At 46.5% G+C, this 24,014-nt stretch overlaps 1 protein-coding gene across 1 annotated transcript in view; it reads right to left on the bottom strand.

Moving 5' to 3' along the window:
- The window catches only part of MAPK1 (mitogen-activated protein kinase 1), a gene marked incomplete at both ends in the record, with an annotated part of 49,180 nt that overhangs the window by 5,116 nt on the left and 20,050 nt on the right, over positions 1-24,014 (bottom strand). Inside the window, 5 exons of the mRNA XM_080717708.1 lie at positions 3,150-3,281; positions 3,915-4,029; positions 5,531-5,647; positions 12,528-12,717; positions 15,216-15,398. Of these exons, the coding sequence (XP_080573834.1) occupies positions 3,150-3,281; positions 3,915-4,029; positions 5,531-5,647; positions 12,528-12,717; positions 15,216-15,398 (737 nt within the window). The remainder of the gene's footprint in view (positions 1-3,149; positions 3,282-3,914; positions 4,030-5,530; positions 5,648-12,527; positions 12,718-15,215; positions 15,399-24,014) is intronic.

The following is a 24,014-nucleotide window of genomic DNA, read 5'->3' as shown; positions in this document are numbered from 1 at the left end:
ATTTTGTAGTGGGTTATTTGCAGGTGGCAATGTGAATCTCAACTCACCTGCAAATCAGCATATTCTACTAAGCCCCAAGTGTAGAATGGCAAAGGTCACTTAGTAACGAGATGCACTGGTACAGCTGAATATTCATATTAGCTTATGGAATCAGGTCTAGTATTCTACCTAGGAGCTATACTCCCAATCCTTTACTTATTTATTTCTAACTCTGAAACAGGGTCTCAGCAGGTTGATGAGAGTCTCAATACTTGCCGAGTCTGTCCTTGCCCCTGGGTTCCAACCCAAGTACCGCAATTAAACAAACAAACAAAAAAATCCAACACTGAATGTTCTAAATATTTTTAAACGGTATGATTTTTTAAGAAAGTGTTTAATCACTTATTCTTTTGGAGCCACTTTCATGTGTGTGTAATGATTTTAACTGGTTCTCTTCCAGTAGCCCTCCCCAGCCCTGCACCATCTGCTGGAATCATTCTCCCCCTCACTGGAATCCCTTGTGGAGAGTTCTAGGCTAAGACTCCTTTGAAGAAAAATCTACAATATACTGGTTCAAGGGACTCAAAATGGAAAATTTCCAATATGAGAAAAAAGTTCAATCTCAATGAAAGAAAAACAAATTAAATGCCACTCCTACCCTATCTGGTTGGCAAACCCAAAAATTCAGTACCAGAACTCTGGACAGAAGGCATGTGATGGAGCTGCCAGCGGCCCTGCCCAGGACCCCAAGCCACCAACGTGGGCCCGCGGCCCTGCCCAGGACCACCAACGTGGGCCAACTGGCCCTGCCCAGGCCCACCAACATGGGCCCGCGGCCCTGCCCAGGACCACCAACATGGGCCCGCGGCCCTGCCCAGGACCACCAACGTGGGCCAAGTGATTCTGGCCAGACCACCAACATTGGCCTGTGGCCCTGCCCAGGACCACCAATGTGGGCCAAGCGGCCCTGCCCAGGACCACCAACCTAGGCCCACAGCCCTCCCCAGGACCACCAACGTGGGCCAACTGGCCCTGCCCAGGCCCACCAACATGGGCCCGCGGCCCTGCCCAGGACCACCAACATGGGCCCGCGGCCCTGCCCAGGACCACCAATGTGGGCCAAGTGATTCTGGCCAGACCACCAACATTGGCCTGTGGCCCTGCCCAGGACCACCAATGTGGGCCAAGCGGCCCTGCCCAGGACCACCAACCTAGGCCCACAGCCCTCCCCAGGACCACCAACGTGGGCCCGCGGCCCTGCCCAGGACCACCAATGTGGGTCAAGTGATTCTGACCAGACCACCAACATTGTCCTGTGGCCCTGCCCAGGACCACCAACGTGGGCCAAGCGGTTCTGCCCAGGAGGACCACCTACGTTGGCCCATGGCCCTGCCCAGGACCACCAACGTGGCTGGCTGGGAGGGAGGGAAGGAGGGAGGACGGCACTTTCCATGGCCTTCACCAGAGAGAGAGAAAGAGAGAGAGAGATGGGGAGAGAGAATGGGGTGGAGAAAAGAGAGAGACTACACAGTGAGAGAGTGAGAGAGAGAGAACGAGGGAGAAGAGAGAGCACGTGCGAGCCTGTGTGTGTGTGCACGTGTGTGCACCTGTATGTATCTGGCTGTGAGAACAGCCCTTTCCCCAGCCACACCACTTTGGGGAGAGACTGAGATGAGTCATGAGACAAATTTTCTTTTCTTTTTCTCGGTACTGAGGATGGAACCTGCACACTGTACCTCTGAGCTACACCCCAGCCTTATTTACTTTTTTAATTTTTCATTTTTGGTGGTACTAGGGGTGGAACCCAGAGGCTTTCTACCTCCGAGCTATACTCCCAGACCTATTTTATATTTTATTTGGAAACAGGGTCTCACTGAGTTGCAAAGGGCCTCACTAAGTAGCTGAGGCTGTCCGTGAACCGCAATCCTCCTGTCTCGGCCTGCCGAATGCTGGGATTACTAAAGCCACCACGCTCAGCTATGAGATGGAGTGTTGTCACTCTCAAATGCTTTATGTGAATGGAGGAATGCAGATACAAAGGCCACAGACTGATTCCGTTGATATGACATTCTAGAAAAGGCTACACCACAGGGACGGGAATCAGCTGAAGTGCTAGAGACCGGAGGGTGCTGGGGCCACAGTAGCTTCTCTGGTGGCAATACCTTCTAGACTGATCATATCAGTGGTTATACGACAATACACACTTGCCAAAACTCAAATCCACCCACTGAAAGGGTGAACTTTATGTAAATTACACCCCAAGAAACCGGACTTTAGAAATGATCAAATGACAAACAGTTAAAATGTTGAGCCTCTGAGTCAGTGTCTGAAATACTCTAATACTGCCAAGCTCTACATGTGCGCTGACATGCCTGGATGCCACAGAGGCAAACCCCACACTGACTGACCTCCACAGACCACTTGCTAAGACGACTGAACGGCTGCAGGCACGCACACGGTGGCACGAAGCGTACCTGAATTTCGTGCCTGCACACGGGTCCAGCCCATGACCTCTCCTGTCTGTGTGAACATTCCCAAAGCTGAAGACATCCCCAATCCCAACACTATGGCCCCTGCATTTCAGCTAAGGCACAGACAATCTGTAATTTGTTTTGTAGGAGACTGTGAAAATCCTCCACACTTTTTGAACCCCCAAATGTGAGTTTAACCCAAGTTAAAAAGTTACAAAGCAGCCAGGTGTGGGCGCTTGTTGTCCCAGCATTCAGGGAGGCTGTGAGGAGGGTCACAATTCCTGGACAGCCTCAGCTACTTAGTGAGGCCCTCCACAACTCAGTGAGACCCTGTTCCAAAATAAAGGATAAAAATAGGGTAAGGCGTATAGCTGGAAGGTACAATGTTCCTGGGTTCCATCCCCAGTACCACAAAAAATAGTCACAAAGTAACCATAGTAACCATAGCTAGAAAATTGAAGAATGATCCCCGGATGCTCTTACCCTACCATCATCCATTGCAAATATGGAAGAAGGCTGGGGATATGCTCAGCGGGAGAGCTCCTTCCTGCCTGGCAAGAAGAGGCCCTGGGTTCCACCCTTGAAGAGTGCACTCCAAAGGAGGAATTCCCTACGAGTTGAAGGCTGAGTTTCCAGGTTAGTGACCCAACAGCTTAACAAATACAACAAACAAACAATACGCTGAGACATAAAATTTACCTTTGGAATCGGCATTTGGGAACAGCCTGTTCCACGGCACCTTATTTTTGTGTGGCAGAGAGAGCAAATAGTTTCTAGCTTTTAAGTTTATTATACAATTCAGGTCTTCCTGTGATGGTGATCCAAGAATACCTATCAGATAAAGTAATTAGGTGTTAATTATCAAAATCAAAGCAAAACTACATGCCATAGCTGTGAAGAATGACTCTGGTACTAATGTCTCCCTTTTTTTTCCCCCAGCACTGAGGATGGATCCCAGAGGCATTCCACCTCCAAGCTACACCCCCAGCCCTATTTTTTATTCTTTATTATTATTATTATTATTATTATTATTATTTTGTGGTACTGGGGATGGAACCCTTCTACCTCCAAGCTACACCCCCAGCCCTATTTTTTATTCTTTATTATTATTATTATTATTATTATTATTATTATTATTATTTTTGTGGTACTGGGGATGGAACCCTTCTACCTTAGGGCTACACTCCCAGACCTATTTTTATATTTTTATTTGGAAACAGGGTCTCTTAAGCCAGCACAGCTGGCTTCGAACCTGCGCGATCCTCCTGTCTCTGCCTCCCAAGTGCCAGGATTACAAATTACAAGCGTGCGCCACCGCGCCTGGCACACAAGTTAAGTTTTTACACAAAAATCTTTAACATTTTAAACCAGAGAAGGTCACAAACTCATGTTTAACACAAGTTGTTATAACTCTTCTTCAGTTCATCATGTGACTTTGATATGAACTATGCTTAGGAACCTTACCCAGGATGTGGTTCAGCTGGTCAAGATAATGCTTCCCTGGAAAGATGGGCCTGTTAGACAGCATCTCGGCCAGGATACAGCCCACAGACCAAATGTCAATGGACTTGGTGTAGCCCTGCAGCAGAAGGGAGAAGAGGCTGAGAGTGCAATCTCCTGTTAAACAACAGCACAAGGAGATCTTCCTTTGTGACAGGGTGGCCGATAGAGTTTGAGCCAAGCCGGGCGTGGTGGCGCACACTTGTAATCCCAGCATTTGGGAGGCTGAGACCAGAGGATTGTGGTTCGCGGACAGCCTCAGCGACTCAGTGAGGCCCTCTGCAACACAGTGAGACCCTGTTTCAAAATAAAGAATAAAAAATTGGGCTGGGGGTGTAGCTTGTATGTTGAATGCCTCTGGGTTCCATCCCCAGACCCGGAAAACAAAACAAACAAAAAACTGTACCTCTGAGATACACCCCCAGCCCTATTTTTAAATTTTTATTTGGAAAAAGGGTCTTACTAAGTTGCAGAAGGCCTCACTAAATAGCTGAGGCTGGTCGCAAACCGCAGTCCTCCAGTCTCAGCCTCCCGAATACTGGGATTACAAGTGTGCGCCACCACACCTGGCTATTCAATCACTTCTTTATTTTTTATTTTTTTTGTGGTGATGGGGATGAAATCCTGAGGCTTTCTACCTTTGGGCTACACTCCCAGACCTATTTTGTATTTTATTTGGAAATAGGGTCTCAATAAGTTGCTGAGAGCCTAAGTAGCTGAGGCTGGTTTCAAACCTGCACAATCCTCCTGTCTCAGCCTCCCAAGTGCTGGGATTACAAGCGTGCCACCCTGCCCAGCTTCAATCACTTCTTATGACCAAAACTCAGGCCTTGTTAGCAGTCTGGGTACAACGTGGATATACTTTCCCTTATTCATTTGGATTTGTAGAGGAAGCAGGACCACCATATAATTTTGAAAGAATGCATTATAGCTCCCATTCTTTCCACACCTATGTTTCTTCAAGCACAACAAATTACATGATAATTGTACTGAAGCTGCATTCTTAGCTTATTATTATATATATATATTTTTGCGGGTCTGCGGATGGCCAGACAGGAGAACCCTCAACCAAAACTGAGGCTATGGACAGAGGTGTGCAGCTGTACGTTAAACTAATTAAAGTTAACTTTTTTTTTTTTGGTGGTACTGGGGATGGAGCCCTTCTACCTCTGGGCTACACTCCCAGATCTATTTTATATTTTATTTGGAAACGGGGCCTTTAAGCCAGCGAGGCTGGCTTTGAACCTGCGTGATCCTCCTGTCTCTGTGTGGATTACAAGGGTGCGCCACCACGCCCGGCAACTTGTGTTTTTTAAAGTTCAACAACGAAGCCGGGCGTGGTGACAGAGGCTTGTAATCCCAGCATTTGGGAGGCTGAGACAGGAGGATCGCGGTTCACGACAGCCTCAGCTACTTAGTGAGACCCTGTTTCATAAAAAATAGGGATGGGGGCATAGCTCAAAAGTAAATTGCCCTTGGGTTCCATCCCCAGTACTGCAAAATAAATAAATAAGTTCAACAATAATTTCATTGCTTGAATACATTGACAAGTTAACTTTTAATGCAAACTTGGTCCTTACCTTGGAATTCAACATAATTTCTGGAGCCCTGTACCAACGTGTGGCCACATACTCTGTCAGGAACCCTGTGTGATCGTGATCCGGATCTGCAACACGGGCCAGGCCAAAGTCACAGATCTAAGAGGGAAACGTGGACACTCTCTTAGGAATGCTATCCAGCTTGATATGAAAACATCATAAAAGTAAACTGGGGTCCGAAGCTCCCATGCTGAGTGCGTGGCCACCAGCGCGGCAGGCGCAGGCTGCCGCGGTGTCCCTGAGGACTCCACCTGTCCCTGACTGCCATCGATGAGCAGCTTTTCTGTGGAATGCCCATCACTGTGATGCTTGTCTTGGGGTCAGCTGACCAAGAACTGAACCTATGAACCAGAAGTCAAAGCAAACTGCCTACTCCATGTTGTCCTGGTCAGGGTGACAAGCTAACTCACACGGAAACTGGTACCATATCTGACCAGGAGGGACGTGGAAAGGACTAGAGCTGTATGATGGAGAAGCCTTAAAATGCTATAAGCAGAGCCAGGCATGGTGGCGTGTGTCTGTAATACCAGTACCTGAGAGGCTGAGACAGGAGGATGACAGGCTTGAAGTCAGCCCCAGCAACTTAGCAAGACCCTGTTTCAAAAGAAAGCATAAAATAGGGCTGGTGGTGTAGCTCAGATGTAGAATAGAGTTCGCCCCTCACTACCTTAAAAAAAAAAAAAAAAAAAGTAAGCCGAATGGGTGATTCTGGTGGGAGCTCAGACAGCTGGCATGTTGATAGGAAGTCAAACAGGAAAGACCGTGTTCATGAGTTTATAGATGGGAATGAGTACTGCATTGGGAATTAGAGGAGAGGTCACTCCTGTTACAGTCTGGCAAGAACTTCACTATATTTTGCCCATGTCCTGCCATTTTCTGTGAGGCGCATGGTGGCATTTGCTTGTAATCCCAGCATTCAGGAGGCTGAGACTGGAGGATGGAGAATTGCAGTTTGCTGACAGCCTCAGCTACTTGCTGAGGCCCTCTGCAACTCAGTAAGAGTCTGTTACTATTAAGAGTAAAAAATATGTACTGGGCGTGGTGGCGCACGCTTGGGAGGCGGAGACAGGAGGATCGTGCAGGATCGAAGCCAGCTGTGCTGGCTTAAGAGACCCTTTGTTTCCAAATAAAAAAGTATAAAAATAGGTCTGGGAGTGTAGCCCGGAAGTAGAAGGGTTTCCAGGAACCCCAGTACCACACACACACACACACACACACACAAAAAAAAGCTAGGCGTGGTGGCGCACGCTTGTAATCCCAGCATTCGGGAGGCTGAGACCGGAGGATCGTGGTTCGCGGACTGGAGGCCCTCTGCAACTCAGTGAGACCCTGTTTCAAAATAAAAAATAAAAAATTAGGCAGGGGGTGTAGCTCGGCAGAAGCATAGGTATTGCCGGTAGCTTTTAACCAGGTTTATTGTGATAATAGGGTGCAGAAAACAGAATGATTTTGAAATTCTGCAGTTTGTTGAGAAATTGGCCAGGAAAACATGTATAAAATTGGGAGAAGGAAGTTATGATGTCTGAAGAGATTATTACCACTAAAAAGGAGTATTCAGCTTAAAGGCAATAGGAAAGAGGCCTTATGGGCATCTCAGGGGCCAGCAAGACCACAACCGCTACAGGCTCAAGGGACCCTAAGAGTGGAACTTGTTTCAGAGAGTACCTCTGAGAAGAGGCCTTGGGAGCACTCGCTCCACAGGCCTGCTTAGGAGCTTCTTTCTTTCCAAGATTCATTCCACAGTGTTCAGCCACCAAGATACTCAACTGCATGCCTAAACTGCAATGGAGATGCCAGGAATTAAGAGTTCTGAGGAATGTGGAGCGCCTCTGGAAGAAGGTCGTAGGCTTTGAAAGAGCCAGCCTAAAAGAAGCCATGTGGCCTACTTCTGGCCAGCCATTAGGAGAGCAGATCTCACCACCAGTTCCTGGATGCTGAAGAATGGAGATGTGGAGCTCCGGGATTTCATGTTTGCCCTGTTGGGTTTCCAGTCTTACTTTGGTCTCATACATTCTTTCTATGCCCTATTCTTCTCTTTTGGAATGGGAATGTTTGTTTGTTTGTTTTTGGTGGTACTGGGGGTGGAACCCAGAGGCTTTCTACCTCCGGGCTATACTCCCAGACCTATTTTATATTTTATTTGGAAACAGGGTCTCACTAAGTTGCTGAGAGCCTCACTCAGTAGCTGAGGCTGGCTTTGAACCTGTGCGATCCTCCTGTCTCAGCCTCCCAAGCGCAGGGAGTACAAGCGTGCGTCGCTGGAATGGGAATATTTACTTGGTGCCATTGCATATTGAAAACATGTAATATGCTTTTTATTCTTACAGGGGCTTACAGTTAAAGAGTTTAAGTCTCAAAGAAGACAAGGAACTTCACTAAGTAGCTGAGGCTGGCTTCAAACCTACGCAATCCTCCTGTCTCTGCCTCCAAAGCAGCAGACAGAGAACTTTTGAAAGGTGGGCGTGGTGGCCGCTGCGGCTGTCCGTGAACCGCGATCCTCCGGTCTCAGCCTCCCGAATGTGAGATTACAAGTGTGCGCCACCACGCTTGGCTCCCTAAAAACTTTATACAATTTCTATGTGGTTAGCTTCTGGACTGTGTTAAATCACACTGTCACACAACAAAGAAAGTCCTGAAGGCCTGTTTGTTCCATTTGTGTCCCCCAGAACCCTCCTTCACAGGCACTCCCCCAATTACACGGGACTGTGATTGCCCTTCAAAGGGTTTCTGCAGGCTCAGTCTAGCAAACAACAGCGCAAAAGCCTGGTATAGACAATTTCTCCTGTTAGCTCCACTACAAATATGTCAGGAGAAGCTCCAAACAGGGTCTGTACCCCTGTAAGCTTCTGTGGCCCAGAAGAAAAAGCCTATGCGTGAGAGTCCCAATAGGGTCCTGACCTGCCGACGTCTGCTAGGCCTTGGGCTTCAGGTAACAAGGGCAAAGTGTGTTTACAGAAACGAAAAAGGAAGCTTACTTGCGTTGGCACTGTCTTCTGGTACCAGAGTCAAAAGCTAACGGCCAAGTCATGGAGAAGAGTAATACCCAGAGAGTTCAAGAGTAGAAAATGCTTTAATAACACAGACCTCAGCAAAGAAAGAAATGACAGAACTACCTGCTTAAAAATTCAGAAAAACCTAAGCCAGATGTGGTGGCTCACACTAATCCCAGCACTTGGGAGGCCCAGGCAAGAGGATCGCAGGTTCACCGCCATCCTCAGCTATTTAGTGAGGTCCTCTACAACTTCATGAGACCCTGTTTCAAAATAAAGAATAAAGCGCTGGGCGTGGTGGAGCACGCTTGTAATCCCAGCATTTGGGAGGCTGAGACAGGAGGATTGTGGTTCGCAATCCTCTTAGTGAGGCCCTTTGCAACTCAGACCTATTTCAAAATGAAGAATTAAAAAAGGGGGGGGGGCTGGAGGTGTCACTCAGAGGTAAAATGTCCCTAGGTTTTCATCCCTAGTACCTAAAACAAACAAACAAAAAAGGCCGTTTGGCTGTAGCTCCAAGGTATAGAATGCCCCTCTGTTCAATCATCCTCAGTACTGCAGAAAAAAAATAAAAAAGACCAAAGTAACAGGAGGTGACGTAAGGCGATAGGTTAAATAATTTCCGGCACAGGGGCCTGAGGGAGGGCATCAGAGTCACCACAAGAAACGGAGATTTGAGGCATTAAGGTGATTTCCAGAGTGAGAACTGTTACGTACGCACACGAGCTGCGCCACGGTGGTCCTGTTGGAACGTGCTCGCACGACAGTGCCACGCCACACCCGTCTTCAGAGTAAGATAAGCTCGTAAGCATTTATACCCACGTGAGTGACACATGCTCCGTGCACACATTCAAAAAGTCTGAGTCAGGCGTGGGGGCGCACGCTTGTAATCCCCGCGCTTGGGAGGCGGAGACAAGAGGATCGCGCAGGTTCAAAGCCAGCCTTGCTGGCTTAAGAGACTCTGTTTCCAAATAAAAAGATATAAAATAGGTCTGGGAGTGTAGCCCGGAGGTCGAAGGGCTTCCAAGAACCCCAGTACCACCAATAAATAAATAAATAAATAAATAAATAAATAAATAAATAATAAAAAGTCTAAGTGGACTGTACTAATTTAAATATCTAAAATAGCCAGGCGTGGTGGCGCACACTTGTAATCCCCGCGCTTGGGAGGCAGAGACAGGAGGATCGCGCAGGTTCGAAGCTAGCCGCGTGCGCTGGCTTAGGAGACCCTGTTTCCAAATAAAAATGTAAAAATAGGTCTGGGAGTGTAGCCCGGAGATAGAAGGGCTTCCAGGAACCCCAGTACCACCAAAAATAAAAATAAAAAAATAAATAAATATCTAAAATATCTTCTTGTGTTTCTGACTCTCAGAATGTCAAATTGGGTTTTGAAAACGATGCTTGAATTATGTAGATGTCCAACAACTCAAAACCCAGTGTGGGTGTAAATTCTGGTGAGTATGTGAATAAAAAGGACCTAAGTAAAGACATGTCCATTAATAGTAAGATGACAATAAAGAAAGTACTCTGGTTCTATTTGTTTTATTCTTTGCTTTTGTTTTGTGTAGTACAGGGACTGACCCAGGGGCATTCTACCTCCACGCCACCCCCCTTGCTTTTGTGTTGAAATAGGGTTGTGCTAGGTTGCTGAGTCTCGCCCTGCTGCAGAGGCTGTCCTGGAACCTGGTCCTCCTGTCTCTGCCTCAGCCTCCCAAGTACCGGGATTACCAAGCCCAGCCATTCTCTCACTTTTGATCATAGTCCGTCTAGTCTGCATGAAGATGTACCTCGCTGTGGTTTTTATTTGCATTTATTTTCCTACTAATGATGTCAAGCATCATTTCATATTATTTTTTGGGGAGAGCAGGTACTGGAGATTGAACCCAGGGGCATTCTATCTCCTACCTATACTCTCAATCTTTCCTTCCTTCCTATCTATCTATCTATCTATCTTTGTTTTGGTACTGAGGATTGAACTCCTAGACTTTTTAAAAAAAAAAAAAAAAAAACAGGTCTGGAGATGGAACCCAGAGGTATTTGACTTCCAAGCTACACCCCTATATTTTATTCTTTATTTTGAAATAGGGTCTCACTGAGTTGCAGAGGGCCTCACTAAGTAGCTGAGGCTGTCCGAGAGCCGTGATCCTCTGGTCTCAGCCTCCCGAATGCTGGGATTACAAGCGTGAGCCACCACGCCCGGCTCCTAGACTGATTTTACTTTTTATTTTTTGTGGTACTGGGGATTGAACCCACAGGCTACACCCTCATCTTTTTAAAATTTATTTTGAAACAGGGTCTCATTAAGTTGTGGAGGGCCTAAGTAGATGAAGCTGGGCACAAATCTGCCATCCTCCTGTCTCAGCTTCCCAAGTACTGGGATTACAACAGGGCACCACCATGCTCAGCTTTACCTTTTATTTTTAATTTTTTTTTTTTGCGGTACTAGGAATGAAACCCTGGGCATTCTACCTCCAAGCTATACCCCCAGCCCTATTTTTAGTCTTTTTTTTTATTTTTTGAAACAGGGTCTGAGTTGCGGAGGGCCTCACTAAGTAGCTGAGGCTGTCCGTGAACCGCGATCCTCCAGTCTCTGCCTCCCAAATGCTAGGATTACAAGTGTGCGCCACCATGCCTGGCTTTTACCTTTTATTTTGAAATAGGATCTCACTAAGTTGCTGAGCGTCTGGCCAAGTTGCTGAGACTGGCCTTAAACCTGCAATTCTCTGGCCAGCCTCCTAAATACTGGGATTATAGACACGTGCTACCCAACCAGCTCAAATCTCCCTCCATTAATCTATGCCTATCTTTATGTCAGCTACCATATTGTCTTGACTATTAAGTGCAAGTTCTCCAACTTTTAATTTTTTTTTCTAGAACTGTTTTGGCTATGCTTGGTCTTTTGAATTTCCACATAATTTTTTTTTTTTTTTTTGGGTGGTACTGGAGTTCCTGGAAGCCCTTGAACCTCCGGGCTACACTCCCAGACCTATTTTATATTTTTGTTTGGAAACAGGGTCTCCTAAACCAGCGCGGCTGGCTTCGAACCTACGCGGTCCTCCTGTCTCTGCCTCCCAAGCACGGGGATTACAAGCGTGCGCCACCATGCCCGGCTGAATTTCCACATAAATTTTAAGATGACCCTGTCAATTTCTTTCCTTTTCTTTTCTTTTTTTTTTTTTTTTTTGCAGTACTGGGGATGGAACTCAGGAGCATTCTACCTCGAAGCTACACCTTCAGCCCTATTTTTAATTTTTTTATTCTTTATTTTGAGACAGGGGTCACTGAGTTGTAGAGGTCTCACTAAGCACCTGAGGTTGTCTGTGAACCACGATCCTTCTATCTCAGCCTCCAAAATGCTGGGATTACAAGCATGCGCTACCAGACCCGGCCGGATCTAAGGTTTTCATTCTTATTTATAATGGCATGTTGGGGAGTAACGACAGTAAAGTTAGCTTTTGTGCTGATTTTTGAGTGTTTCTTGTAGAAAACTTGTTGAAGAAAATGATCACCAAAGAAACAGTTTTCTAAAACTTACCCATAATGCGTATAACCTTATATGTATATATAAACTATAAAAGTACACATATATCAAATAATATATAAAAATATAAAAAAATACACCAATCTGTTATAGTTGTTCTTTACCTATGAAGAGGAAAGAATGGGATGGAGAAGAGGAGGACTGGCATTCCGTACTTGCATTTTTTTTTGGTGGTAATGGGGTTCCTGGAAACCCTTCTACCTCCAGGCTACACACCCAGACCCATTTTCATATTTTTATTTGGAAACAGGGTCTCTTAAGCCAGCGAGAGTGGCTTCGAACCTGGGCGATCCTCCCAAGTGCGGGGATTACAAGCGTGCGCCACCACGCCCAGCTCTGTACTTGCATTTTTGCTTTAAGTATTTTCTGGTACAATTTTAAACATGAATAGTGATAAACAGAGATATTTTTTCAGCCTGTATCACCGCAGAGTAAAGAACTGGCCAACCTTAAGATCGCAGGTGGTATTGAGCAGCAGGTTGGAAGGCTTGAGGTCACGGTGCAGAACATTGGCTGAATGAATATATTTTAACCCTCTGAGGATCTGGTAGAGAAAATAGCAGATATGGTCGTTGCTGAGGTGTTGGGTCTTCAAGAGCTTGTAAAGATCTGTTTCCATGAGGTCCTGTACTATGTATCTGTTTGGATAGGTTAAAGTAAAATGCCAAATACTGGTCACACTTAGCAAAGCGTAAGGAACAAAACTTGTCCTCCTGACTCTCTTCTCAAACAGCTCATGATGGTATCAGGAGGCCTTCAATAAGGAGAGATTGAAGAAAACTTGATATACCCTCTTAGAAAGCATCTGAAGCAGTTAACTCTTTGTTTAGGTCCTATGAGAAAACAGGCATCATCCCTGATATGGCTGGTTATGAGCCTAGATTGAGACTGAAAGAGAAATGCCGGGCAGTCTTGAAGTCTCCATCTCCTTGTTCTTCTTTTTCTTTGGGGCAATACTGGGGATAGAACCCAGGGGCATTCTACCTCTCAACTGCACCCCCAGCCCTATTTTTTATTCTTTACTTTGAAACTGGGTCTCACTGAGTTACAGAGGGCCTCACTAAGTAGCTGAGGATGTCCTCGAACCGTGATCCTCCTGTCTCAGCCTCCCAAACACTGGAGTACAAGCGTGCGCCACATACCTGGCTCATCTCCTTCTTTAAGTTCCACCATCCACAAACCCTCTCCAGAGGTTAGAGAGGCAGTGGCCAGCAACCGTCATCTGCCCTTCATCGCTTTGGCCCAGCACTAACAATTAATGCTCCCATTCTTTCTCCTTTCTTTTCCCCACCCTCCCCGATTTCCTCAACAAGCAAACACGAAACTTTGGGAAATGCAAGTCTAGAAACAGACGCCACTAAATCCAACCCTGAGCTGATTGTCTTGATTCTCTGATTACTGTTGAGACCTTACACAAGTTAAGACCAAGAGAAGTCATGCGAAGAAGGGCGTCTGTGCTGGATGCGCTCCTCCGGCCGGCCTGTACCTGAGCACCTAAAGCTAGCTTATGGCTACATTCTTCCCCCATGGAAATTAAGCTAAATGACTTTTTTAGCTTTCACCTTCACCATCATATTTCCTGAGTGGTATTTTTGTGTTTCTCTTATTTCTGCATAAATAATATTCTGTTTCTAAAGGTTCATGCTAGATGAGACCAGCAGGGGACTCAAAGGATATGGAACTAAAACACCTGTCGTCATAAGCCAGTCGTGGTGTTCAATGCATGTAATGCCAGTACTTGGGAGGCGGAGACAGGACAATGGTAGGTTCGAGGACAGCCTCAGTAATATACTGAAACTTACCAACTGAATGAGATCCTGTTTCAGAACTTTAAAAAAGGGCCAAGGGTGTAGCTTGGAAGTAGAATGCCCCAGGTTCAATCCTCATACCCCCCCCCCCCCACACACACACAAAGTAAAGTAGGACTGGCAGGTGGTGGCAGAAGTAGCAGCAGGAGACATTTCACTTAAAATATCACTGCAGCTTATTAACAGAACTGTTTAAAATGGAAAGCACTGCCTAGAGACAGAGAGCTGGGCTCCCAGGGGGCGGACTGGTAGGAATGCTGCCACCTGACCAGTAAGCTCTCCCGGAGCTCTTCCTGAGCACGCCTCCTGCTTCCATCTTACACCTGGCCTCAGCCAGGGACCCCTAACCTGCTTGGTTAGTCCAGATTGCTAATACTGGTCGTAGCTAATCACAACTTCAGCTGTGCTGGCCTGAAAGATCACCACGCACTGTTCCTTCATGTTGCCAGGGGGAAAAAGACCTAAGAGGAGCTGTAAGGGCTCCAGACGCAGGGCAGCGCTGGCCTGGTCAGAGGTATCAGGGCGCCCGCTCCCTCCCTCCCTCCCTCCCTCCCTCCCTCCCTCCCTTCTCTTTTCCTTCTTTTTCTTTTTTTTGCAGGTCTCAGGATAAAACCCAGGAACATTCGACCTCCAAGCTATACCCCCTGCCCTATTTTTAATGTTTTTTAATTTTTTATTTTGAAACAGGGTCTCACTAAGTTACGGAGGGTCTCATTAAGTAGCTGAGGCTGTCCTCGAACTGCGATCCTCCAGTCTCAGCCTCCCAAATGCTAGGATTACAAGTGTGCCCCACCATACCTGGCCCCTCTTTCTTATTCTACTGCTCTTATCTTTCCTCTTAACATCTTTTTTTTTTTTCGTGGTACTGGGGTTCCTAGAAACCCTTCTACTTCCAGGCTACACTCCCAGATCTATTTTTATACTTTATTTGGAAACAGGGTCTCTTAAGCCAGCAAGGCTGGCTTCGAACCTGTGCGATCCTCCTGTCTCTGCCTCCCAAGCGCGGGGATTACAAGGGTGCGCCACCATGCCCAGCTCCTCTTAACAACCCCGCCACTGAATGGAAAACGCACCTGGAAATGATGCTAACTAAGACTTGCCATAGGTACATCTAAAAGAAAATCTGCACTAAAATCAACAGAGAAAACACTGGACTTAAAAGATACTAAAAACTTGTTACTGACATCTGATAAACAGCATAAGTATTACAGTAAACGGCAAGCAGATTACAATCTCCCCTAGATGCGTTCTATGCACTTCCTCTTCCTCGACGCCCTACTGCTCCACAGGTGACCCGAAGCGGGCCGCCAGTTGCCAGAGAAGGATACACATCTTTCATCTGCTCCGTGGTCGGCGCCCGGATGACGTCGTTGATGCCGATGATGTTCTCGTGTCTGAAGCGCAGAAGGATCTTGATCTCCCTCAGGGTTCTCTGGCAGTAAGTCTGGTGCTCAAAAGGACTGATTTTCTTGATAGCTACGCGAACTTTGTTGATATTGTCATAAGCCGAGCTTGAAGGAAGGGGGAAGGGAGAGAGATGGGGTTAAAACAGCCCACAGATACCTTCGGCAGAAGGAGTATTAGTGAAGTATTACATTTACCACTCTGCAAACACTTGTTTCCTAATTGTGAAGGCCACTGGTATGTTATCCACAAAAAGGTCTCAAAGAGGAAGGTGGCAGCTGACAGACAGTAGATGATTGAACCTCTACTTCAGAGCGGCACAGCCCTGTTCCTGGGGGGGTGCCCATTCTTATAACCCAAAGAGGGACTGCCCCCAGATATTCCCACTGTCTTAATCAGCAGCTACATCTGGTGAGAGCAATCACATCTGCGCCCCAAACAACTGCCTGCTGTTACACGGCTTCCTGACTCAGCAGAACACTCCGGTGAGCAGCCACATCTGCAGCTCCCGAACAGAGCCAGCTGTGCCAAACCGCGTCTGCATCAACTCGGGTCTCTCGCTTGCAAAATGACGTCGTCATTTCTTTTGGGGACAGTTTTATGACACAACCTATAAGGAGTCTTCAAAAAGGACTTTCAGAGCCATAGCAGTTCTTTCCGAGTTGTCCTGAAGGTCTGAGTTAATAAAATTCCTAAAGCCTGGCATGGTGGCACATGCCTGTAATATCCCAGTACTTGGGAGGCTGAGAAGGGAGGATTGCAGGTTCAAAGTCAGTCTCAGCTACTGTGAGACTCTTTGAAATTTAGTGAAGCCGGGCATTCGGCTCCGCCGTGGTGGTACAGTTCTCTTTCCTGGGCAGTGCTGGGGATGGAGCCCAAGGCCGCCAGGGAGACGCTCTACCGCTGGGCAGTATTCAGTCCACTGGGCTCACTTTTCAGGCCGTCTGTTCCTTCTCCACCAACTGTAAGTACCTGTGCTTATTTCTACACACACTTGGGTCCTTCCACGGCCCCAAAGTAGGGCACTGTAGCAGCAGCAGGGGCGGACTGGCAGCAGTTACCAGCGGAGGAGCGCCCGCACAAGCTGAGCAGGCAGCGAGCCGGCCTGGCTCCACGAGCCCACGCAAGCCGCCCGCCTGCACCCGCTGCCGTCAGCGGTGAGCGGCCACCTCCAGTCACGGCGCGAGCGCGTCCCAGCCCACCTCCTCCTGGCTCCTGGCCTTCCTTCAATACCATGTTTACTACCGCACCGCAAAGGCGGCAACTGCTAACAGGCTCATGGAGCACTCTCAAGTCTTCTTTCTTTTTAAACCTAGACTCCTGTTTTTGGCGTATTTTATGAAGCAGATGTGTAACTTAGCAACAATTAACGTACATTAAAAATGTGGGATACAAAGAATTCTTAAGTGTTCTAGGTTTTGTTTTACAAAAAAATGATTGATGGGCTAGAGGCATACCTCAGCAGCAGCAGGGTGATGCTAGGAAGCAGGAAGCCCTGGGCTCCACCCTCAACACCCGGGCGTGAGGCACCACTCTACACCTATCACGCCTAATTACTGCATAGCGGCATGATTAAATACCAAGGATAAAAATGTCCAGGTCTACCCGTTAAATCATTTTCTCACTGTACTCTAATGTAAAACCGATAAAGAAGCGGTTGTGGTGGGCACGCTTGTAATCCCAGCATTCAGGAGCCTGAGACAGGAGGATGGCGGTTCGCAGACAGCCTCCACTACTTAGTGATCCTCACAGCGAGGCCTGGTTTCAAAATAAAGAATAAAAAATAGGGCTGCAGGTGTAGCTTGGAAGTAGAATGCCCCTGAGTTCCATCCCCAGTACCGCAAAAAACAAACAAAAACCGATAAAGATTCAAACTGATATCAAAACAAAACCCTAAATGGGGCTCATTACGCAGTCGCCGTACAGTGCGCTGCCACTGACTGAGAAGCTGTTCTGCCTTGGTTCACGGGAGTACAGCACTCAAAATGTTTATTCGGAATCAAGTGGTGATATTAAAAGTTTTATTAACAATCCTTACTTAGCAATAGCTATAATTTGGGTTTTTTTGGTGGCACTGTGACTTGAACCCAGCACCCTGTCCATGATAGGCAACACTGAATGAGCTATATCAAGGCTTGTTTTATTTTTTATTTTTTTTGCACGTCTGGGGATGGAACCCCAGGGGCATTCGACCTGAGCTCACCCCCTGCCCTATTTTTTATTCTTTATTTTGAAGCAGGGTCTACGTTAAGAAGGGTCTCACTAAGTAGCTGAGGCTGTCCGCGAACTGTGATCCTCTGGTCTCAGCCTTCCGAATGCTGGGATTACAAGTGTGCGCCACCAGGCCCGGCTTTTGTTTAATTTTGAGACAGGGTCTTGCTCTGTTGCAGCTTGCAATCCTCCTGCCCTGCCTCCCAAACAGCTGGGATTTCAGGTATGCACCTGAGCTGAGCAGGCTAGTACTGTACAATTTACTGTGTTACCTATGTGTCAGCCTCATTCTTTTGTTAATATCTGCAGATGCAGCCAGGCGTGAAGGAGTGAGGCCCACCACAACTCAGTGAGGCCCTGTTTCAAAATAAAGAATAAAAACTAGTGCTGGGGGTATAGCTCCAAAGTCAAATGCCCCTGGGTTCCATCCCCAGACCTGCAAACAAACAAACAACAAAAAAACTGCTGACCTCTTTCAGAAGTTGGTATTTTAATGGTCAAAGGAGGCAAGGTGGGTATGGTGGCACAGGCACTTGTAAGCCCAGTACCTGAGAGGTAGAGACAGAGACAGAAGGATCACAGGTTCAAGGACAGCCTCAGCAACTTAGGAAGGCCCTCTGCAACTCTGGGTTCAATGCCCAATGACAGACAGACAGACACACATGTGCGCGTACACACACACACACACACACACACACACACACACACACACACACACACACGGCAGGATTTTTTTCCCTACAGTACTGAAATAGAACCCAAGCTCTCCTGTATACGAATATTAGATAAAGTGTTCTCTAGCCAGGTATGGTGGTGCACGCTTGTAATCCCAGTACTTGGGAGGCTGAGACAGGAGGATCGCAGGTGGCCAGCATCAGCTACTTAGTGAGACCCTGTTTCAAAATAAAAGAATAAAAAACTGGGGCTGGGCGTGTAGCTCGACGGTAGAATGCCCCTGCATTCCATCCCCAGTACTAAAACAAGAAAAGCAATTTTTAGCATATGCACTTTCTTTTCTTTCATTTGTTTTGGGGGGTGGTGGTACTGGGGTTCCTGGAAACCCTTCTACCTCCGGGCTACACTCCCAGACCTATTTTATATATTTTTAAAATTTGGAAACAGGATCTCTTAAGCCAGCGCGGCTGGCTTCGAACCTGCGCGATCCTCCTGTCTCCACCGCCCAAGCGCGGGGATTACAGGCGTGCGCCACCACGCCCAGCACATATACACTTTCTTAATGCCTGATTTCAGGCGGGGAGGCAGCAGTCTGGTCATATCTGGCTGTGCCCTCCTGGCAGTTGTGTCCGCGTCTGTGCAACTGCTCTCTTAAGAGTTCTAGGCTTCTTGGTTTCCTCGGGCTCCCGTTGCCTTCTGCAGTTCCCTGGACAGTTGTGAACTCCAACCATACTGATGACTAGAAGCTGCACCAGTCCTTCATGCTTTAGCACCTGCAGCTCTGACATCTCATTCTGAAATGTCTTTATAAAAATAAAATAGGCCTGGAAGCTGGGCGTGGTGGCACACGCTTATAATCCCAGCATGTGGGAGGCTAAGACAGGATGATAGTGGTTCAGCCTCAGCTACTTAGTAATGGCCCTCCGCAAGTTCGTGAGACCCGGTTTCAAAAATAAAGAATTAAAAACAGGGCAGGGGGTGTAGCTCGGAGGTCAAATGCCCCTCAGTTCCATCCCCAGACCTGCAAAAAAAAAAAAAAAAAAAAAAAAAAGGCTAGGGGGTGTCACTCTCAGAGGTAGAATGCCTCTGGATTCCATCCTCAGTTCCACAAATATAAAAAAAAAAAAAAAGAATAAAAAATGGTGTTGGGAATGTATCTTGGAGATGAATGTCCTTGGGTTTCATCTCCAGTACTGTAAAAAAAAAAAAAAAAAAAAAAAAAGGCTGGGGTACACGTGTAACTTGGAGTTAGAATGCCCTGGGTTCACTCCTCAGTCTCTCTCACACACACACTCAAGTTGTTCTAAGTCAGATGTTAGTGTACACCTTAAGTCCTATTGAGAAGCTGAGACTGGAGGATTGCAGGTTCAAAGCCAGCCTTAGAAATTTTTCAAAATTGTCAGTAACTTAGTATTGGACCGTTTCTAAATTAAAAAAGAAAAAGAGGTCTGAGAGTATAGCTCAAAGGTAGAATGCCCCTGGATTTCAATCCAATCAAATACTTCTAAGACGGGCGTGGTGGCGCACGCTTGTAATCCCAGCATTCCGAAGACTGAGACGGGAGGCTCACGGTTCGCGGACAGCCTCAGCTACTTAGTGAGGCCCTCTGCAACTCAGTTGAGACACGGTTTCAAAATAAAGAATTAAAAAAAAAAAAAGGGCAGGGGTGTAGCTAGAATATCAAATGCCCCTGGGTTCCAGCCCCAGAACTGCAAAATAAATAAATAAATAAATAAATAAATAAATAAATACTTCTAGAGCTGGGTGTGGTAGTACATGACTGTAATCCCAATACTTAGGAGATGGAGACAGAAGACCCTATTTTAAAAAAATAATAAAATAGAAGCCGAGCGTGGTGGCGCACGCTTGTCATCCCAGCATTCAGGAGGCTGAGACTGGAAGATCGCGGTTCGCGGACAGCCTCAGCTACTTAGTGAGGCCCTCTGCAACTTAGTGAGACCCTGTTTCAAAAATAAAGAATAGCCGGGTGTGGTGGCGCACGCTTGTAATCCCCGCGCTTGGGAGGCGGAGACAGGAGGATCTCACGGGTTCGAAGTCAGCCTCAGCTACTTAGCGAGACCCTGTTTCCAAATAAAATATAAAAAAGGTCTGGGAGTATAGCCCGAAGGTAGAAAGCCTCTGGGTTCCACCCCCAGTACCACTTTAAAAAAAAAAAAAAAAGCCGGGCATGGTGGAGCATGCTTGTAACCCCAGCATTTGGGAGGCTGAGACAGGAGGATCGCAGTTCTCAGACAGCCTCAGCTACTTACTCAGCATCTGTCCTGAGAAGACAAAAAGAACTCTCAGTTTCAAAATAAGACAACAAAGCAGCTGGACATGGTGACACACCTGCAATCCCAAGTGAGATTTTTTTCTGCTTTTGAAATTGAGACCAGAGAACTTAGCCTCAGCAACTCAGTGAGACTGCTTCAAATAAAGAAATAAACAACAAAAGCTTAGAGAAAAACTTGGAGGTAGACTGTTCCTGGGTTCCCAGGACCAAACAAACAAACAAACAAACAAAGAAACAAATAGAAGCAAAAGAGTAGACTTTATTTTTTTATTTATTTTTTATCTTTTTGCAGTACTGGGAATGGAACGCAGGGGCATTGTACCACCGAGCTACACCGCCAGACCTATTTTTTAGTCTTTTTTTCCTTTTGAAACCGGGTCTCACTGAGTTGCAAGGGCCTCGCTAAGTAGCTGAGGCTGGCCACCAACCACAATCCTCCGGTCTCCGCCTCCCAAGTGCTGTGATTGTAAGAGTGCACCACCATGCCCGGCAAGAACAGATGCTTTCTGTGTGACGACCAATGAGTTATAAGAGATGTCTAAGTTAAAACCACTTATGCCAGGCATGGTGGTGCACCTCTGTAATCCCGGTACTTGGGAGCCTGGGACAAGAGGAGACAGGCTCAAGGCTAGACTCAGCTAGACCCTCAGCCACTTAGGGAGGCCTTGTTTCAAAGCAAAAAGGAGACTGGGCATGGTGGAGCACGCCTGCAATGCCAGTACTTGGGAGGCTGAGACAGGAACCATAGGTTCCCAGCCAGCCTCAGCTACTTAAAACTTAGTTAGACCCTGTTCCAAAATAAAAGAATGAAATAGAGCTGGAGGTGTAGCTCAGAGGTAAAATGCCCCTAGGTTCCATTCCCAGTACCACAAAAAAATAAAATAAAATAAAATAAAAATTTTAAAAAGGGTAAATAAATTGGTACATCCACACAAGGGAACGGAGCTCAGCAATAAAAGGGAGACTCTACTGACACATACAATAACAGCATAAATTTGAAAAACATGATGCTAAGTAAAAGAAGCCAAAGAGAATGCACACCTTCTATTCCATTTATGTAAGATTCTGACAGTGACAGGGACTGAACTGTGGCTGCCTGCGGTACGGGCTGACGCACAGCCAGCCTTCAGCGATGCTGCAGGTGCTCTGGGTCTTCACTGTGGTGGCAGCTACACAAGTACACACACTTGCTAAGATTTAACTGTATACACAGAAGAGACACGTCTTACTTCTTTTTTTATTGAAGCAGAGCCTCACACATGCTAACCACCCACTCTACAGTTGAGCTACATCCCCAGCCACAAAAGATGCATTTTATTGCATATAAATTATACCTCAAATGGTGATTTTAAAAAATTGTGCTGTTACAAAATTATGGGGTTGATTTCCTTGCACGGTTTCTAAGCTCATATTGACGGCAATTGCAAGGGAAGTGTTCCAAGCAGGTCTGACTAATGCAGCATCGGTAGAACATACGGCCAGCCTCCAGCCTCAGCGGCCTGGACAGAGGATTTCTGGTGTGCTCAGGCGTCCTCCCACCCTCCCAGGCCCCTGTCATGACAGTCATGACAGCACAGAATCAATCACGTTTGTGAACAGCAAAGCTTGTCTCAATAAAATGGAAAGCTCATCACATGCAAGCACCACAGAACTGTGCGCGTTGTTACAGCAACTAAAATGCTACCTATCAACTGTGAACGGGTTATTTTTAGAGGAAGCTATTAAGCTGTTCTCTAAGCTACCCGTTTTGGTGAACTTTAATTATCTGAACACGAAACTACAGTACCTCGTTTCACAGATAAAAATTAACTTGTCTTCAGATGCTAAGTAACTAGAATGATCCAAATTAATGTTCCAAAAATAAGTAGGTAGATAATACTAATGACTGCTTTAACAGAAAATGTATTCCTTACTTTAACTTGTTCCTTTCATAATTCACTAGCTAAGAAAGCTAATGTAGAAGTTTTTCAGAGGGTGGAAGCCACTGAGTGAGCAATAAAAACTGGCCTAAAGTCGTGCTGGCTATAAAACCAAGAGGAGAAGATGCTTGGCACTTACTCAACATGTTATATTATTTTAAAAGTCAGAGTAATCCCAGTACTTGGGAGGCTGAGACAGGAGGAGCATAGGTCTGCAGCCAGCCTCGGCTACTTAGTGAGGCCCTCTGTAACTTAGTGAGACTCTATTTCAAAATAAAGAATAGAAAAAAGGGATGGGGATGTAGCTTGGAAGTAGAATGTCCCTAGATTCAATCCCTGGTACTCCCTCCCCCCCCAAAAAAAAAGAAGAGTGGTACAGACTTTTAAAAATTATTTAGAAACTGGATGTGGTGGCACACACTTGTAATCCTAGTAATTGGGAGGCTGAGACAAGAGGATCACCTCAGCTACTTGGTGAGGCCCTCTGTAACTTGGTGAGATCTTGTTTCAAAATATAAAGAATAGCTGGGTGTGGTGGCACACACTTGTAATCCCCGCACTTGGGAGGCGGAGACAGGAGGATCGTGCAGGTTCAAAGCCAGCCTTGCTGACTTCAGAGACCCTGTTTCCAAATAAAAATATAAAATATGTCTGGGAGTGTAGCCTGGAGGTAGAAAGCCCCTGGTTCTACCCCCAGTACAAGAAAGAAAGAAAGAAAAGAAAGAAAGGAAGAAAGGTTGAGGTACAGCTTGGAGGCAGAATGCCCCTGGTTTCCATACCCAGTCTTGCAAATAAATAAATAAATAAATAAAAATTATTATTTAGAGTCAGGGATGTGCCGGGTGTGGTGGCGCACGCTTGTAATCCTAGCATTTGGGAAGCTGAGACCGGAGGATCGCGGTTCACAGACAGCTTCCACTACTTAGTGGGGCCCTCCGCTACCTAGTGAGACCCTGTTTCAAAATAAAGAACAAAAAACAGGGCAGGAGGTGTAGCTCAGAGGTCAAATGCCCCTGGGTTCCATCCCCAGACCCGCCCCCCCCAAAAAAAAAATTGAGTAAGGGGTGGTAACGCATATCTATAATCTTAGCATTTGGAAGGCTGAGACATTCTGGAGGATTACAGGTTTGAGGACAACCTCAGCAACCCAGGGAGACTGTTTCAAATAAAAAATTAAATAGGGCTGACAGTGTAGGTTGGAGGTAGAATGTCCGTAGGTTCAATCCCCAGTACTTCCTCCATACATACATTATTGCGTTTTTCGTCTGATACCCTAAAAGAAAGTAATACCTGAAAAGAACATTAGACCTCAAAGCAGGTCTGCGCTCCAGTCCTGACTTGGCCATGTTATACACCTATGCTCTATTGTACAAATTATGAAAAGAATATTCCATCACTGTGTGATCAGGCTTTTGCCAAACATATGCAGCACAGAAAAGCTCAGTATGAATGTAGAGAATGAAGAGAAGCCCAGGCTCAGGGACCTCGGCTGCCCATTCGCATGTGATGAGCACACAGGAAGGGCTGCAGTGAGGAACGCGAGCAAAGGTCCAGCCAGGTGTGGCGGCGCACGTCTGCAATCTCCAATCACTCAAGCCACGTCAGTTACAAGATGCCCTGCTTCC

This window comes from Muscardinus avellanarius, assembly GCF_963383645.1.
Source record: "Muscardinus avellanarius genome assembly, chromosome: 21".
Taxonomy (NCBI): Eukaryota; Metazoa; Chordata; class Mammalia; order Rodentia; family Gliridae; genus Muscardinus; species Muscardinus avellanarius.
The sequence above is the reverse complement of the archived record's forward strand: the minus strand, read 5'-3'. Positions and strand labels throughout refer to the sequence as shown.